Source organism: Oncorhynchus masou, chromosome 24, assembly GCF_036934945.1.
Source record: "Oncorhynchus masou masou isolate Uvic2021 chromosome 24, UVic_Omas_1.1, whole genome shotgun sequence".
In the NCBI taxonomy this organism is placed as follows: Eukaryota; Metazoa; Chordata; class Actinopteri; order Salmoniformes; family Salmonidae; genus Oncorhynchus; species Oncorhynchus masou.
In genome coordinates, this window is record NC_088235.1 from 70,520,822 (window position 1) to 70,537,962 (window position 17,141).

The window sequence follows — 17,141 nt, forward strand, 5'->3', positions numbered from 1 at the left end:
TTGGCATTCAGGCCAAAGAGTTCAATCTTGGTTTCATCAGACCAGAGAATCTTGTTTCTCATGGTCGGAGTCCTTTAGGTGCCTTTTGGCAAACTCCAGGCAGGCTGTCATGTGCCTTTTACTAAGGAGAGGCTTCCGTCTGGCCACTATACCATAAAGGCCTGACTGGTGGAGTGCTACAGAGATGGTTGTCCCATCTCCACAGAGATCGTGTTCTTGGTCACCTCACTGACCAAGGCTCTTCTCCCCCAATTGCTCAGTTTGGCCAGGGGGGGTAGCTCTAGGAAGAGGTGGTTCCAAACTTCTTCCAATTAAGAATGAAGACGCCCCTGTGTTCTTGGGGACCTTCAATGCTGGTACCCTTCCCCAGATCTGTGCCTTGACACAATCCTGTCTCTGAGCTCAACGGACAATTCCTTCGACCTCATGGCATGGTTTCTGCTCTGACATACACTGCCAACTGTGGGACCTTTTATAGACAGGAGTGTGCCTTTCCAAATCATGTCCAATCAATTGAATTTACCACAGGTGGACTCCAAAATGTATAAACATCTCAAGGATGACCAATGGAAACAGGATGCAACTGAGCTAAATTTCAAGTCTCAGAGCAGAGGGTCTGAATACTTATTTAAATAATCTGTTTTTAATTTTTAATACATTTGAAAAATATTCAAAAAACCTGTTTTCGCTTTGTGTAGATTGTGTAGATTGATGAGGAAAAACATTTATTTAATCCATTTTTGGATAAGGCTATAACGTAACAAAATGTGTAAAAGGTGAAGGGGTCTGAATACTTTCAGAATGCACTGTATGATATAAGGCCATCCCTCCTATCCCTATGGACAAAAAGGACGTTGAAAAGACTTTTGGTTGTTTTCTTTTCAACGTCTTTTGCTGACTGGGGCGCCACTTGTGCTGCGTTAACGCCAAATAATGTTCTCATATCTATGTTAAACTACACAACTGAAATGATAGCCTGGGCCCAGATCCGTTTGTGCTATTCTATGTTACCAAATGCCGTGACAACGACCATAGGAGTTGGCAAGACAATACAAACAGGTCTGGGACCTGGCTACTGAAATGATCAGCATGAATCTGGGATGAACACAATATCATTGATTCGGCGACTAGAACTATTCCCAATCCAATCTTCGTTCATGAAACACTTACATTGTAACGAGACTGTAGAAACTGACGTCTCTTAAAGTGAACTCTCATCTCTTTCCTACCTGAAGACACAAAAACGGCGTCTACAACCCAATAAAACAACAACAAGAAGCGACCAATGAATTAACAATGGGCTCTTGCTCCGTTTTAAAGTCTGTTTCACCCAACCCTAACATTCATTTTCTTTAGCAGTTTTCCTTACTCTCCCTGCTCGATGCTTCGCAAACAACCAGCCAATCGTTAAAACATCTGACAGCAGATCTTCGGGGGGGGGGGATCTGACTTTGATGGGAGCAGAGTTGGAGGGGAATGGAGTTAATTTCACAGTGGCTGCACAGGGGGTTAGGCAAACAGCTCCGTGCACACAGTTTAACATACTGTAATTACCCAAAAAGTGAAAATTATTCAATTTCAAAAAGAGGAGGAGAATAGAGTGTGAGTGTGTGTGCGTGTGTATTACTATCCTTGTGGGTACCAGAAATAGTAAAACAAGGAAATTCTCTCTCGTGGGGACATTTCCCAGGACAAAGGCTAGTTTTTCTTTAGGTTGAGGGTTAGGGTTAACTTAAGGTTTAGGGTAAATTGGACTTGGAAATCTATTCTAGGTCCCACAAGGATAGTAAAACATATACTGTGTGTGTGTGGTGTATTTGCACGCGTGCAGCGCACATTCACAGTTAAACAGAGCTGAGGGGTGCATCCATGTGAGTAAATTTACTTTTAAAGAGTGACAAGGAAATATTGCTTTTCCTCACAGGGGCATATGTAAGAAGAGGGAGATGATGGGGAGGCAGAAGGAGGAGGAGGAGAAGAAGAGGGGAGGAGGAAAATATATCTTCAGATGGTTGAGAGGGTTGCTGGGAGGGGAGACTAGAGAGTGGATCAAGAGGTGCTACTGAAGCATGACAACCCCTCTCTATTATACTATGGAGAGTCTCTGGTTGTGTCCTCCCAAATCACACCTTATTTCCTATGTAGGGCACTACTTTTGACCAGGGCTCTGATCAAAAGTAGTGTACCGAATAGGGTGCCATTTTGGACACCAACTCTCTGTTTTTTTGCCCAGGCATACGGGCTTTGTAAAGGCTTTATTCTAAAAAATGAAAGCAATTCACTAGCAGATAAAGAGAGAGTGTAAAGGACGGGTTTTATAGATAGAGCAGTAGCGTGATGGCTAATGGAACATTAGTCGTAATTAAGAGGTAATGTTTTTGTTGCATTGTGACTGTAGTTTCTACTTATTGATGCCGTTTGTTTGTTTTGAACCTTCTACCTTATGCACATTGAGCATGGGGAATGTGCTCTCGAAACGCTATATTTATTGTGAACATGCCTCTTGATGGAGCAGGGCTGGGACACAGACTGACTGAGCTGCTGCTTCTAATGTCATCCCACTGCAGGGATGGGGATGCAGGGACATGGAGAAACACGCATTCAAAATATTCACACACACACACAGGTATTGATTGGTACACTCCAGGTCTGTGTAGCCACCATACGCTCGCTGAGACACACACACAAACACCTCGTTGCACAACCCAAGACCAACCCTAAGGGAGAGGGCTAAAGCAATGAGAGAAGCATTGAGACGAATAGGAACCACACTGAGACAAAAAGGAAAAGAGGAGAGTGGAGGGATAGAGTGGAGGTGCAGGAGGGGGCTCAGGTACACACACAGGCACACAAAAACATGAGCCATGAGTCACAACCGCAGTCAAATTCCGGATGACTGTTGAGTCACGGTAATCTCCTCTTATGCACTCTGGACATGTGTTGGTTGTACCCAACTCACTAAACGACCATCAGGTCACTAATGGCCTGGCACTCGGGGCTCTTTTGCCCCACTAACCACTCTGACATCAATGCAAATGCAATCTAAAAATCACATCAAACACTTATCATCAAAACAGTATCATGCTTTTAAAAAGCACCCCACTTTGATGATCAATTTGAAGAAAGAAGTTCAACGACAGGTTGAAACTGAGTGGGGAAACATAACGAAATGGACAGTGCTTTCTAAGGTTCATTCAAAACACCCATATGCATATTAGAGTTTATGCATACGCATAGCCCATTTATATGAGCCCAAGTCCCCCCAAATGTTTTACAAAATATTCAAATAATAATTGTGACGGTATACAATACAAAACCTAAATAGCCTACCACATATTACGCAAGGCAAAAATAACAAATATTTAAAAAGATTTCAGATGTCTTTGGTACATAATTGGTCTAGTATGTACTCCAAAATTAAACAATTTCTAGTAAAATCGCCCTTGATTGTGGACTTTATTATTATGCATACTGGATTTCCGGTTCCGGGTTGGAGCGAGCGGTCGCATCTACACTTCGGTCCGCAGGTAGTATAACTTTTCATTACATTTTCATTACATTTCATTATAGTACAACGGTTTGATTTGTCTAATCTTAGCAATTTCTTCTTAGCTAGCTACATAGCCGTCTTTGTATCAAAGATAATTGCGTAATTATCGTATTTCGTCGTCCTAACGTAGTCTACACTGCTATCTGCCCAGCAGCTAGCTAACGTCCACCGTCTACTAGCACTGTAGAAACTATTACACTCAACTGAACGACTCGATTAGTGTAGTGTTAGCTAGCTACATAGTTGTCTTTGCTGTCTTCGTATCCAAGATAATTGTGTAGTTTAGAGTGTGTAGACTTAGAGTGATTATCTTAATTTACCGAGGTTAGCTAGCCAGCTATTTGTCGTCCTTAACGTAGGAGATACTGCTAGCTAGCTAGCCAACAGCTAGCCAACGTCTACCGAATTGAACTTCAACAACCCGGTCAACATTCCGCTTCGCTCCACAGGTAGTATCACATTTTCATTTCACTTCATTACAGTACAACGGTTTGATTTGTTTGATCGTAGCTAGCTAGCTACATAGCCGTCTTTGTATCTAAGACAATTGTGTAGTCTAGAGCGATTTTCTAGGTTAGCTAGCCAGCTATTGTCGTTCTTTCAACGTAATGTAACGTAATCAACACTGCTAGCTAGCCAGCTAGCCCCCGAATAGCAGCACTGTAGAAACTATTACACTCGACGGAACGACTTGATTAGTGTAGTGTCAACAACGCAGCCACTGCCAGCTAGCCTACAAAGTCAACAACGCAGCCACTGCCAGCTAGCCTACTCCAGCAGTACTGTATCATTTCAATCATTTAAGTCAATAAGATTCTTGCTACGTAAGCTTAACTTTCTGAACATTCGAGACGTGTAGTCCACTTGTCATTCCAATCTCCTTTGCATTAGCGTAGCCTCTTCTGTAGCCTGTCAACTATGTGTCTATCTATCCCTGTTCTCTCCTCTCTGCACAGACCATACAAACGCTCCACACCGCGTGGCCGCGGCCACCCTAATCTGGTGGTCCCAGCGCGCACGACCCACGTGGAGTTCCAGGTCTCCGGTAGCCTCTGGAACTGCCGATCTGCGGCCAACAAGGCAGAGTTCATCTCAGCCTATGCCTCCCTCCAGTCCCTCGACTTCTTGGCACTGACGGAAACATGGATCACCACAGATAACACTGCTACTCCTACTGCTCTCTCTTCGTCCGCCCACGTGTTCTCGCACACCCCGAGAGCTTCTGGTCAGCGGGGTGGTGGCACCGGGATCCTCATCTCTCCCAAGTGGTCATTCTCTCTTTCTCCCCTTACCCATCTGTCTATCGCCTCCTTTGAATTCCATGCTGTCACAGTTACCAGCCCTTTCAAGCTTAACATCCTTATCATTTATCGCCCTCCAGGTTCCCTCGGAGAGTTCATCAATGAGCTTGATGCCTTGATAAGCTCCTTTCCTGAGGACGGCTCACCTCTCACAGTCCTGGGCAACTTTAACCTCCCCACGTCTACCTTTGACTCATTCCTCTCTGCCTCCTTCTTTCCACTCCTCTCCTCTTTGACCTCACCCTCTCACCTTCCCCCCTACTCACAAGGCAGGCAATACGCTCGACCTCATCTTTACTAGATGCTGTTCTTCCACTAACCTCATTGCAACTCCCCTCCAAGTCTCCAACCACTACCTTGTATCCTTTTCCCTCTCGCTCTCATCCAACACTTCCCACACTGCCCCTACTCGGATGGTATCGCGCCGTCCCAACCTTCGCTCTCTCTCCCCCCGCTACTCTCTCCTCTTCCATCCTATCATCTCTTCCCTCTGCTCATACCTTCTCCAACCTATCTCCTGATTCTGCCTCCTCAACCCTCCTCTCTTCCCTTTCTGCATCCTTTGACTCTATGTCCCCTATCCTCCAGGCCGGCTCGGTCCTCCCCTCCCGCTCCGTGGCTCGACGACTCATTGCGAGCTCACAGAACAGTGCTCCGGGCAGCCGAGCGGAAATGGAGGAAAACTCGCCTCCCTGCGGACCTGGCATCCTTTCACTCCCTCCTCTGTCTCTGCTGCTAAAGCCACTTTCTACCACTCTAAATTCCAAGCATCTGCCTCTAACCCTAGGAAGCTCTTTGCCACCTTCTCCTCCCTCCTGAATCCTCCTCCCCCCCCCTCCCTCTCTGCAGATGACTTCGTCAACCATTTTGAAAAGAAGGTCGACGACATCCGATCCTCGTTTGCTAAGTCAAACGACACCGCTGGTTCTGCTCACACTGCCCTACCCTGTGCTCTGACCTCTTTCTCCCCTCTCTCTCCAGATGAAATCTCGCTTCTTGTGACGGCCGGCCGCCCAACAACCTGCCCGCTTGACCCTATCCCCTCCTCTCTTCTCCAGACCATTTCCGGAGACCTTCTCCCTTACCTCACCTCGCTCATCAACTCATCCCTGACCGCTGGCTACGTCCCTTCCGTCTTCAAGAGAGCGAGAGTTGCACCCCTTCTGAAAAAACCTACACTCGATCCCTCCGATGTCAACAACTACAGACCAGTATCCCTTCTTTCTTTTCTCTCCAAAACTCTTGAACGTGCCGTCCTTGGCCAGCTCTCCCACTATCTCTCTCAGAATGACCTTCTTGATCCAAATCAGTCAGGTTTCAAGACTAGTCATTCAACTGAGACTGCTCTTCTCTGTATCACGGAGGCGCTCCGCACTGCTAAAGCTAACACTCTCTCCTCTGCTCTCATCCTTCTAGACCTATCGGCTGCCTTCGATACTGTGAACCATCAGATCCTCCTCTCCACCCTCTCCGAGTTGGGCATCTCCGGCGCGGCCCACGCTTGGATTGCGTCCTACCTGACAGGTCGCTCCTACCAGGTGGCGTGGCGAGAATCTGTCTCCTCGCCACGCGCTCTCACCACTGGTGTCCCCCAGGGCTCTGTTCTAGGCCCTCTCCTATTCTCGCTATACACCAAGTCACTTGGCTCTGTCATAACCTCACATGGTCTCTCCTATCATTGCTATGCAGACGACACACAATTAGTCTTCTCCTTTCCCCCTTCTGATGACCAGGTGGCGAATCGCATCTCTGCATGTCTGGCAGACATATCAGTGTGGATGACGGATCACCACCTCAAGCTGAACCTCGGCAAGATGGAGCTGCTCTTCCTCCCGGGGAAGAACTGCCCGTTCCATGATCTCGCCATCACGGTTGACAACTCCATTGTGTCCTCCTCCCAGAGCGCTAAGAACCTTGGCGTGATCCTGGACAACACCCTGTCGTTCTCAACTAACATCAAGGCGGTGGCCCGTTCCTGTAGGTTCATGCTCTACAACATCCGCAGAGTACGACCCTGCCTCACACAGGAAGCGGCGCAGGTCCTAATCCAGGCACTTGTCATCTCCCGTCTGGATTACTGCAACTCGCTGTTGGCTGGGCTCCCTGCCTGTGCCATTAAACCCCTACAACTCATCCAGAACGCCGCAGCCCGTCTGTTGTTCAACCTTCCCAAGTTCTCTCACGTCACCCCGCTCCTCCGCTCTCTCCACTGGCTTCCAGTTGAAGCTCGCGTCCGCTACAAGACCATGGTGCTTGCCTACGGAGCTGAGAGGGGAACGGCACCGCAGTACCTCCAGGCTCTGATCAGGCCCTACACCCAAACAAGGGCACTGCGTTCATCCACCTCTGGCCTGCTCGCCTCCCTACCACTGAGGAAGTACTGTTCCCGCTCAGCCCAGTCAAAACTGTTCGCTGCTCTGGCCCCCCAATGGTGGAACAAACTCCCTCACGACGCCAGGACAGCGGAGTCAATCACCACCTTCCGGAGACACCTGAAACCCCACCTCTTCAAGGAATACCTAGGATAGGATAAAGTAATCCTTCTCACCCCCCTTAAATGATTTAGATGCACTATTGTAAAGTGGCTGTTCCACTGGATGTCAGAAGGTGAATTCACCAATTTGTAAGTCGCTCTGGATAAGAGCGTCTGCTAAATGACTTAAATGTAAATGTAATGGATGGACTGGCTAGCTTATGTTACGACCAAAACTTTATATGCATGAGTCTGGTAGAGAAAATATAGACGTAGGTGATGCTGTTGGTGCATTGACTGTGCAGGACGGCTTAGAGTTGGCCTACAATTACAGTGAATTTGTATTTGATTTTGAATAGCCTAGTAATAGGGAGAAAAAAAATATATCAATCAAAATTAATAGGCTGACATATTACCTACAAAATATCTCACCGCCGTGCGAGAGAGAGACAACGGATGCTAGTCACACAGTCACTCACTGCCATTTTTCTCCCTCTCTTCTCCACAGCGCAGTCTGAGACCGGCACAAATCAATTGCGGTTGAACTCCCTCTAGTCATTTGTGTGTTTTAATTATTTCATCAAAAAAGAGCTCATAAAGCATCAGACAAGCTCAGTGCATATGGGTGATTTGATCAAAACACATAGGACGTGTCTATAACATAGCCACTTCATATGCGCACTCGCTCTGAACGTGACAAAAATCCTTTCTATTTTATTCAGCAAAGGTCATTATATTCTTCTTACTATAAAAATCATATAACAACATAAAATAATGGCATTTGACTAATAAGCATATCTTGTCTGCAAAATGAACAAGCCTACGCCATGGCGCATAGCCATATAACATACAGTAGGCCAACTCCTATTCTGTTCTTCTGAAATACATTTTCATCATATAAGGTTTCTTTAAACCTGCCTAAAATAAAGAATAGATTTATCGTGACGGTGTAAATGAAATGGATTCATTCGACTTAAAAAAAAATAATGTACATGTTCCGAGAGACAGAGACAGACAGACAGTAATCCTTAGCCAATCAAAAACAGAAAGAGAGAGGGCAAGAAATTGAGCGTGAGAGCGCAAAGGAGTGAAAGAGAGCAAGAGTGAAGGAGGAAGAGTGAGAAGCAGAAAAGGTCTGCCGACGTCCGTCCGACTCCCACACGCTACCACAGGAACTGGTTCCAGAACCCAACCACAGTCCCGCAATGTTATTTTAGGCATATATGACACAGTTCACTTGCCAGCCAGAGAGCTGCTCTAAAATCGGAGTAGATATCCATAGCTAATTTACCAGCTACGTCGATCGACAGTTGTCGCAGTTACATAATGAACATTCTTTTAAAATAGTTACTTGCCGAGTGGAGTCTTTTGTTTAGACATGTAGCTAGCTAGCTAAACAGTGAACCATAATCCCAACTCACAACGTTACTACCCTTCATGAATCTGCAGGTAGATAACCAACCAGGTTCAATGTTAGCTAGCTAACATTAGGCTAATAACTAGCAATGCAAATGGCTCTGAGATATGAATAACATTACTACACAGATCATACACTTAAAAGATAGCTATCTAGCCAGCTAACATTAGCTAGCTAGCTTACAGTACAATAACAAGAAGTAAAAATTGATGCACAAAATTAGAAACGTGTAATATCTGAAAATGTAGCTAGCTTACCCGTAAACATGGATGGACGCTTTTCCCTCTCTCATGGATGCAATCAAATGCCAGAATTGTGTCCTTAGCTATCAGACTCAAATTCCAGTGATTTCAAATCTCGGTCCTCCAGAAAGTGGAGAGCAACACTTATGCAGTTCTACTATGTGATATCTTTCAAAAAAGCATCATCAGAAAGGATTACTTAAACACACTGACCAGCTCATATTATAGACCGAAGTGTGCTACATGACAAACAAATCAAAACTCATCTCTCGGCATGTCCAGCCCACTCATTATCTCAGCCAATCATGGCTAGCGGGAAGGTTGCTCACTTTTTCCGGGGCTAAACCAACTAAGCTCATAATTTAACACTTTTATTCGTATTTACAGATGGCATACAAGTTTGTTATTAAGGCACATGAAAGTTTACATGTTCCAGGAAGCATTTCGGCCCCAAAAACATTTTGATAGATAAATAAAATGTTTACATTCAAATGGCTCTCCTGTGAAGTAGTGACGCGTGAAATACGCATAGTTCCTGAAACGAGCCACATATTTGCAGGCAGATACAAATAAATGAGTAATCAATATTCATTGAAAATGAAAACGCGCAATGCTAGCTCTCCATGGTATAATGAATAATGGCGCAGGAGGAGATGGCTGCCAGTTTACGATCCCCTAACGAATTGTGCTGTTGTGTGTATTTTTTTATGTTATTTGTAAATTATTTTATAAGTAATGTTTCTGCCACTGTGTCTTACGACCGAAAAGAGCTTCTAGATATCAGGACAGCGATTACACACCGCCTGGTATGGTAACTGCTCGGCATCCGACCATAAGGCGCTAAGAGGGTATTACGTATGGCCCAGTACATCACTAGAGCCAAGCTTCCTGCCATCCAGGACCTATACACTAGGCGGTGTCAAAAGTGTCAAAGACTCCAGTCACCCAAGTCATAGATTGATCTCTCTGCTACCACATGGCAAGTGGTGAGTGCCAAGTCTGGGCCCAAAAGGCTCCTTAACAGCTTCTACCCCCAAGCAATAAGACTGCTGAACAATTAATCAAATGGCCACCCGGACTATTTACGTTGTTTTTACACTGCTGCTAATGCTGTTTATTATCTATGCATAGTCACTTTACCCCTAAAAATGACCTCGACTAACCTGTACCCCCACACATTGACTCTGTACCGGTACCCCCTGTATATACAGTAGCGTTGTGATTGTTATTATATTGTGTTACCTTTATTTTCTTTTTTACTTTCATTTTTTTTTAGTAAATATTTTCTTAACTCTATTTCTTGAACTGCATTGTTGGTTAAGGGCTTGTAAAGTAAGCATCTCACGATAAGATCTACTTTTTGTATTCGGCGCATGTGACAAATTCAATTTGATTTGATTAAATTTCCTTGGAGAGGTAACTGCCATGTGATTCTCCGCCCATGCATTAGGTAGCCTACTCCATTTCATTGAGACCCACATATAGGTCCGAGGAACACTTGATCGTGCACGCCAAACTAGGAGAGGAGAGGTAGGCTAATTAAAGCAGCGAATTCAGAGTGTGTATCCGACAAAGATGTGCTTTTAACACAATATGTAGGCTAACGCATACAAAGCAGAAATATGACAGTTTCCAAATAATCTGCTGGACAACAAAAATATTTTTCCTTCCCAAAGATGTCAGTCCGCTCCCAACCGCAGCATGAACAGTGCTGACCATGCCGGCAATGATCTCTGTTGGGGACCTGCAGCTCTAGTTCAGAGCCCCTTTTTCTAATGCCACCATGAAAACCTCGTCACCCACACATTATAATGGCAATTTCTCCTAGTCTGCGGTATCCATTCAAACGACAGTGCCAGCGATATACCGTAAGTATAGGATATCTACCACAAAACAATTTCTGTCTTTCAGAAATCAAGCCTGTTCAAGCTGGGGTCTTTTCTTGTTAATGGGAGATGGGGAAAATGCAAACTCCTTGAGGGTAAATGTTTTATCATATGTATCACTACAGTCATATTTAAGTCATATTTGCAGACTTGTATCCAATAAATAAAGGGGGAAAAAACTGCCATTCTATGGTGAAAAACATAACCCAGCTAGGCTTCAGTCAATACATCCCTAGCAAGAAAGGTGGACTAAAATGAAGGGATGAAAGGTTAAAATAACAGAGGAGAAACGGATGAGGAGGAGATCGATCCTTCTCTGATGGCGGGGCCGGTATTAGTCACCCAGCGAGACCCTGGAGAGAGATTGAAGGAGAGAGAAAAACATGCTCTCACCTTGCAGACACAGCTTACAGATGACGGGGACTGCGCCGGGCGCTGACACCCGATTGCCCCTACCAAGGTCGCCCAGTGAGGTCACCTCCGTTACCGTTGCTGTGACGAAGCATCGCCCTCCAATAGCATTCTGTCGATACCCTTATCGTCTACCGTCATTACCTTGCCGCCGTGCAACTCGTTTAGCCGGGAGTGGCTGTATGTCTTTGGGCCCGTCCCAAATGGCACCCTATTCCCCCCATAGGGCTCTGGTCAAAACTAGTGCACTATATAGGGATTAGGTTGCCATTTGGAACGAACCCCTTGAGTGCGTGATACTATAGGGCCTACGCAGTTGTGCTGGTTCCCCCCCATTCGCTTGACGTGAAATGGCCGCGAAAGTGATGGAGATGTGTCGGCAAATAGAGGCTCTTCGTGTGACTTGTGTTGGGAGAGCCATAAACGCTAGGAAATCGAATTGGATGCCAAGTGAGGCCTTTGGGAATAGTGAGTCTCGACGGGCGGTTGTATTACAAGAGGAGGAATTAGAAAATGATGGGAAGAGGGAGGGAGGGACGGAAGGAAGGAAGGAGGGAAGGGAGGGAGGGAGGGAGGGAGGGAGGGAGGGAGGGAGGGAGGGAGCAAGAGTGGTGTTCGAAGAGCGCTACTGCTACCTAGCGACGAGTGGTGGGATGGTCGGGCCAGGACAATTTCACTGTTTGTTGGACACAGACACACTCATCTTCGCAGAAAAACACACACACACACACACACACACCTAGATTTTATAGACTTACAGTTAACTGCCAAAATAAAGGAAACGCCGACATAAAAGTGTCTTAATAGGGCGTTGGGCCATCCTCGAGCCAGAACAGCGTCGATGCACTTTGGCCTACAATTATATTGGAGGGATGCGATACCATTCTTCCACTAGAAATTCCATCATTCTGTGTTTTGTTGATGAAAAACGCTGGCTCAGGCACCGCTCCAGAATCTCCCATAAGTGTTCATGGATTCATACAATGACACACACACACACACACACACACACACACACACACACACACACACACACACACACACACACACACACACACACACTAACAAATTTGAGTGAATATGTTGCTCATATTGAAGATGCTTTATACTACAGAACCCACCTGGCTCCTTAGAAACTTTTGTAAGTCTAGAGTGTCCTCCAGTGGCCATTTGTTTCAGTACACAAATGCATGTATGACCAGTCTCCTTAACTCACAAACAGGGACTCATGTTAAATTTTACACACGTATAGGAATGATAGATGCTTGAGAAGCAACTGCCAAAGCCTGCCCAGATCCTGAAATCAAGGAACAATTTTGGCTTGCCATTTTTTGATGTGGATGCAACTGAAGCAAAGAGCTGTCGCACGGGTGGCAGGTAGCCTAGCGGTTAGAGCGGCGTTGGGTCAGTAACCAAAAGGTCACTACTGTAACCTGCAACCCGAGCGAAGAATGATGGGATGGTTGGGCCTGGACAATCGAATTGCTTGTAGGACACAGAGACACTCGTATTCACAGAAAAACACACATTTTATTGACCTACAAGTAACACACACACACACACACACACACACACACACACACACACACACACAGAGAGAGAGATGCAAAGAATGGAGAAATAAACCACTAATACAGCCACTGACCATGACTTGGGCTCTCCAAAGTGGAGGTAGTTGATACTGTAGAGATCCATGTCTTCTGTGTGCCAGGCAAATGTGGTCTTCCACATGCCAAAGTACAGGTAGGGCGTGTTCACCCCCTCGATCACGATGCCACACTCCTGCTCCACCATGTCCAGCAGCGTGTTCAGGTGGCCAATGTTCCACTCACCGATCTCCTGGAAACACAGACACAAAAAAGGGTGGTTAAAAGGGTTAGTTCACCCAAATCAAATACAACAACAAAAAAATGACAGTTTCCTTACCCAGCCTGTAAGCAGGCTTATGAAAGCAATCCGTGCTTTTGTTTTATTTACCTGGCCACTGTTCCAAGTGCTCACTTTTTAGCATTTGCGGCACAAATCTAGTGCAAGTCAATGGTTCTGATTTTCACCTCTCGCTTCATGTTCAAATATTTGATTTTATAATTTGGGTGAACTATCCATTTAACACTGTGACCCGATTCAAGCATGTTGGCTATATTTACCAATGAAATGTAACAGTGGATTTTGCCCCCGTTCTGCCCCTGTACAGGCAGTTAACCCACTGTTCCTAGGCCGTCATTGAAAATAAGAATTTGTTCTTAACCGACTTGCCTAGTTAAATAAAGGTTAATTAAAAAAAATCGTAAAAATATATATGTATTTTTTTAGGGCTGTCCCCGACAAAAAAAACAAAAAGAAAAAACGTATTTGACTGAAAGTTGTCTGCTCTTTCGACGAATCGATTGCCTGAAATTTTTAAACGTGTATTTTTCCATTTATAGACACACCCTATGTGTTTTAATCAACTACGTGCATTGAGCTTGCCTGATGCTTTAAGCTTACGTTTTGATGCATCAAGAGGGCGCCAGAGATTTAGATAACCAGAAGAAGAAAAAAAACTTCACCTGGCCCAACTATTCTCCTCCAGTTCCTGCTGACTTCTCCAGATTCTGCTTTTACTCTCCTGAAGTTGCCGGTAATAGGCTACACGAGGAGTCGGCAAACTTCCTCATTTGGAATGCCAAATGTATCTTACCATTTCTACCAATCTGTGTGCCAGTTATGGCCTTCATATGTACATTTTCGTAAAACAAAATGTTGTGTGGTTAATCTCAATGTCATGTGGTTAATCAATATTCTATCCAAATCTAAATTAAAATTATACAATACATATCCCATAACAATCACAATGGCTACACATGACCTGTCTGCAACAAACTTGAAACATTGTATCAACTATTAACTTTGCTCCAGCCCAAAGTTTGCATGAGCGAATTTGCAACACTGTATAAAATATTCTGGGCCCTCAGTTTCCAGTGCCAGCTAATTCTGGACAGACACAGCTGTAGGCTATTTGTACAAGGGATAAGAAGCAGTGCTTGACTTGGACAGGAGTTCAACGGAGCGGTGTAAAGGCACCTCAAATGTTCTACTGCTTAACCGCCTGTTCCACTTGTAGAATATTAGCTCAAAAGTATTGTGGAGCTCCTGTGCCTAAATATAAACAGTACCGGCACTCAGAATGAGTACCGGAACCTATTTCAGTCTATGTCAAGCACTGATAAGAAGTCTATTTTATGATGTTTCCACTGGATCAGAGAATTACATTTTTCCCTTTCATACCGAGTGGTAATCGAAAGGGAGAGAGACCTAGAAAAAAAATTCAAATACATTGAAGAACTGTTGCAATTCTCATCAGACGTAAAAACATAATTTTCTTGCTTGCTGCTTGAGGTGAAGAAAACATTACTTTGAGAAGCTTAGGCTTACTTCCATTTGTGTGCGTCCTTACTCAACATTGACAGGAGTGCTCCAAAACAAAAGACAATGGAAAAAAGACAACTCAATTGACAGAACCCGTAAATGGAATAAAATAAATGGAATTACATAAACCAAAACGGGTTTCTCACAAGTGTGGCATAGGTTGCGCACTCTGCAAACAATGTGTTCACTCCGACAATGAGAAAATGAAGACTGGAATAACCAAAGTAGCCACCCTTTGCCTTGACAGCTTTGCAAACTCTCTTGAAATTCTCTCAACCAGCTTCACCTGGAATGCTTTTCCAACAGTCTTGAAGGAGTTCCCACATATGCTGAGCACATGTTAACTGCTTTTCATTCACTCTGCGGGGGAAGTCATCCCAAACCATCTCAATTGGGTTGAGGTTGGGTGATTGTGGGGGCCAGGTCATCCGATGCAGCATTCAGTCACTCTCCTTCTTGGCCAAAAATCTAACATTTGGACTCATCAGACAACAACAAAATAATTCCACCGGTCTAATGTCCATTGCTCATGTTAATTGGCCCAAACAAGTCTCTTCTCCTTATTGGTGTATTTTAGTAATGGCAATTCGACCATGAAGGCCTGATTCATGCAGTCTCCTCTGAACAGTTGATGTTGTGATGTGTCTGTTACTTGAACTCTGAAGCATTTATTTGAGCTGCAATTTCTGAGGCTGGTAACTCTAATGAACTTACTCTCTGCAGCAGAGGTAACTCTGGGTCTTCGTTTCCTGTGGCGGTCCTCATGAGAGACAGTTTCATCATAGTGCTTGATGGTTTCTGCGATTGCCCTTAAAGAAACTTTTCTGGATTGACTGACCTTCATGTCTTAAAGTAATGATGGACTGTCATTTCTCTTTGCCTATCTGAGCTGTTATTAATATGCCATAATATGGACTTGGTCTTTCACCTAATAGGGCTATCTTCTGTATACCACCCTTACCTTGTCACAACACAACTGATTGGCTAAGGCGCATTAAGAAGGAAAGAAATTACGCAGATGAACACACCTATTAATTGAAATGCATTCCAGGTGACTACATTTACATTTACATTTAAGTCATTTAGCAGACGCTCTTATCCAGAGCGACTTACAAATTGACTACCTCATGAAGTTGGTTGAGAGAATGCCAAGAGTGTGCAAAGCTGTCATCAAAGGGAAAGGGTGGATACTTTGAAGAATCTCAAATATAAAATCTATTTTGATTTGTTTAACACATTTTTTTGGTTACTACATGACTCCATATGTGTTATTTCATAATTTTGATGTCTTCACTAATATTCTACAATGAAGAAAATAGTAAAAATAACAAAAAATCCAGGAATGTGTAGGTGTGTCCAATATTTTGTACTGCATATATTTGTTACCACTTGACTAAAACAATCTCGGTCGACCAACAGCCTAACGACCAAATAATCGACCAGTCGACTAATTGGGGTCAGCCCTAAGTGGATTACAGTCTAAACATGTTTTTTAAGGTAGGAAAACAATTATATAAATATGTCTTGAACAATCCAAGGCCTACAGACATGGAGTTGCCCTGTTACAGTTGTACTTCAGTTAGTATTTACCCAGTGAATAAAGTAGATTACCATTGCAGTCAAAAGACTTGTTTAACTAACCTAAGACAGACCAGAGCCTGTTGTTTCCATTGGGAGCAAATTAATCAGAGGGCAGAACAAGCAAGGAGGTGAGCAGAGTCAAGCACGAGCAAGTGAGATCCTAATGGCGCGTTCTGGCATTTATTTGCATATTTCCGCTAGGGAAGGCCTTGTGAAATAACTCTATTTACCCTTGTACTCCAAAACAATGCCTTTTTTTTACTTTAGCAAAGGGTAAAGTCTACAAAACTCAGTTCACTCTGTTACAGAATCTAGTTTTGGAAACATAAAAAATGGTCAGAAAATTAGCAGAATGGAGGCCAAAATCAATTTCGCTCCGTCTTCTCCCATTGCCGGCCACTGGGCTTTCTTTCATCACCATATTTGATTGTGGGTGGAAACGCCAACCGGATACTTCACATTTATAAATCCGATGAAATATCTTGTTCATTGTACTGTATTGGAGTTCTAAAGGTCATGTAATAACACATGTTAACCACCAGATGGGATTAAGGCTAAACAACTAAAAAGATGCACCCAAAAACACCTCAAATGAAAAGGCGTCCTTTGTCAATTGAAAAACTAAATAAATGTCTGGAGGAAAAAAATAAAAAATAAAATACACAGATCTAATGAGAACAGATACCAGCGGTTCATCTTTATCGCTGAAATACACTCAGTTCAAATACTTCCATTCAGTGGAATAATCAGAATGGATCTCCTAGGCCATTTGCACACAAATGCTCATTTCTGGTAGTAAGGAAGTAAAGGAATTCAACACAATTGAGTAACTCTGTCCCAAAGGGTACCTAGTGGAACTTGCTTCAATGTAT

The 17,141-nt window shown here is 44.1% G+C and overlaps 1 protein-coding gene across 1 annotated transcript in view; it reads right to left on the reverse strand.

Annotated features, from left to right (window-relative positions):
- LOC135512545 (lysine-specific demethylase 4B-like) overlaps positions 1 to 17,141 on the reverse strand; it is a 94,504-nt gene that overhangs the window by 53,808 nt on the left and 23,555 nt on the right. Inside the window, 1 exon segment of the mRNA XM_064934682.1 lies at positions 12,926 to 13,119. Coding sequence (XP_064790754.1) covers positions 12,926 to 13,119 — 194 coding nt within the window.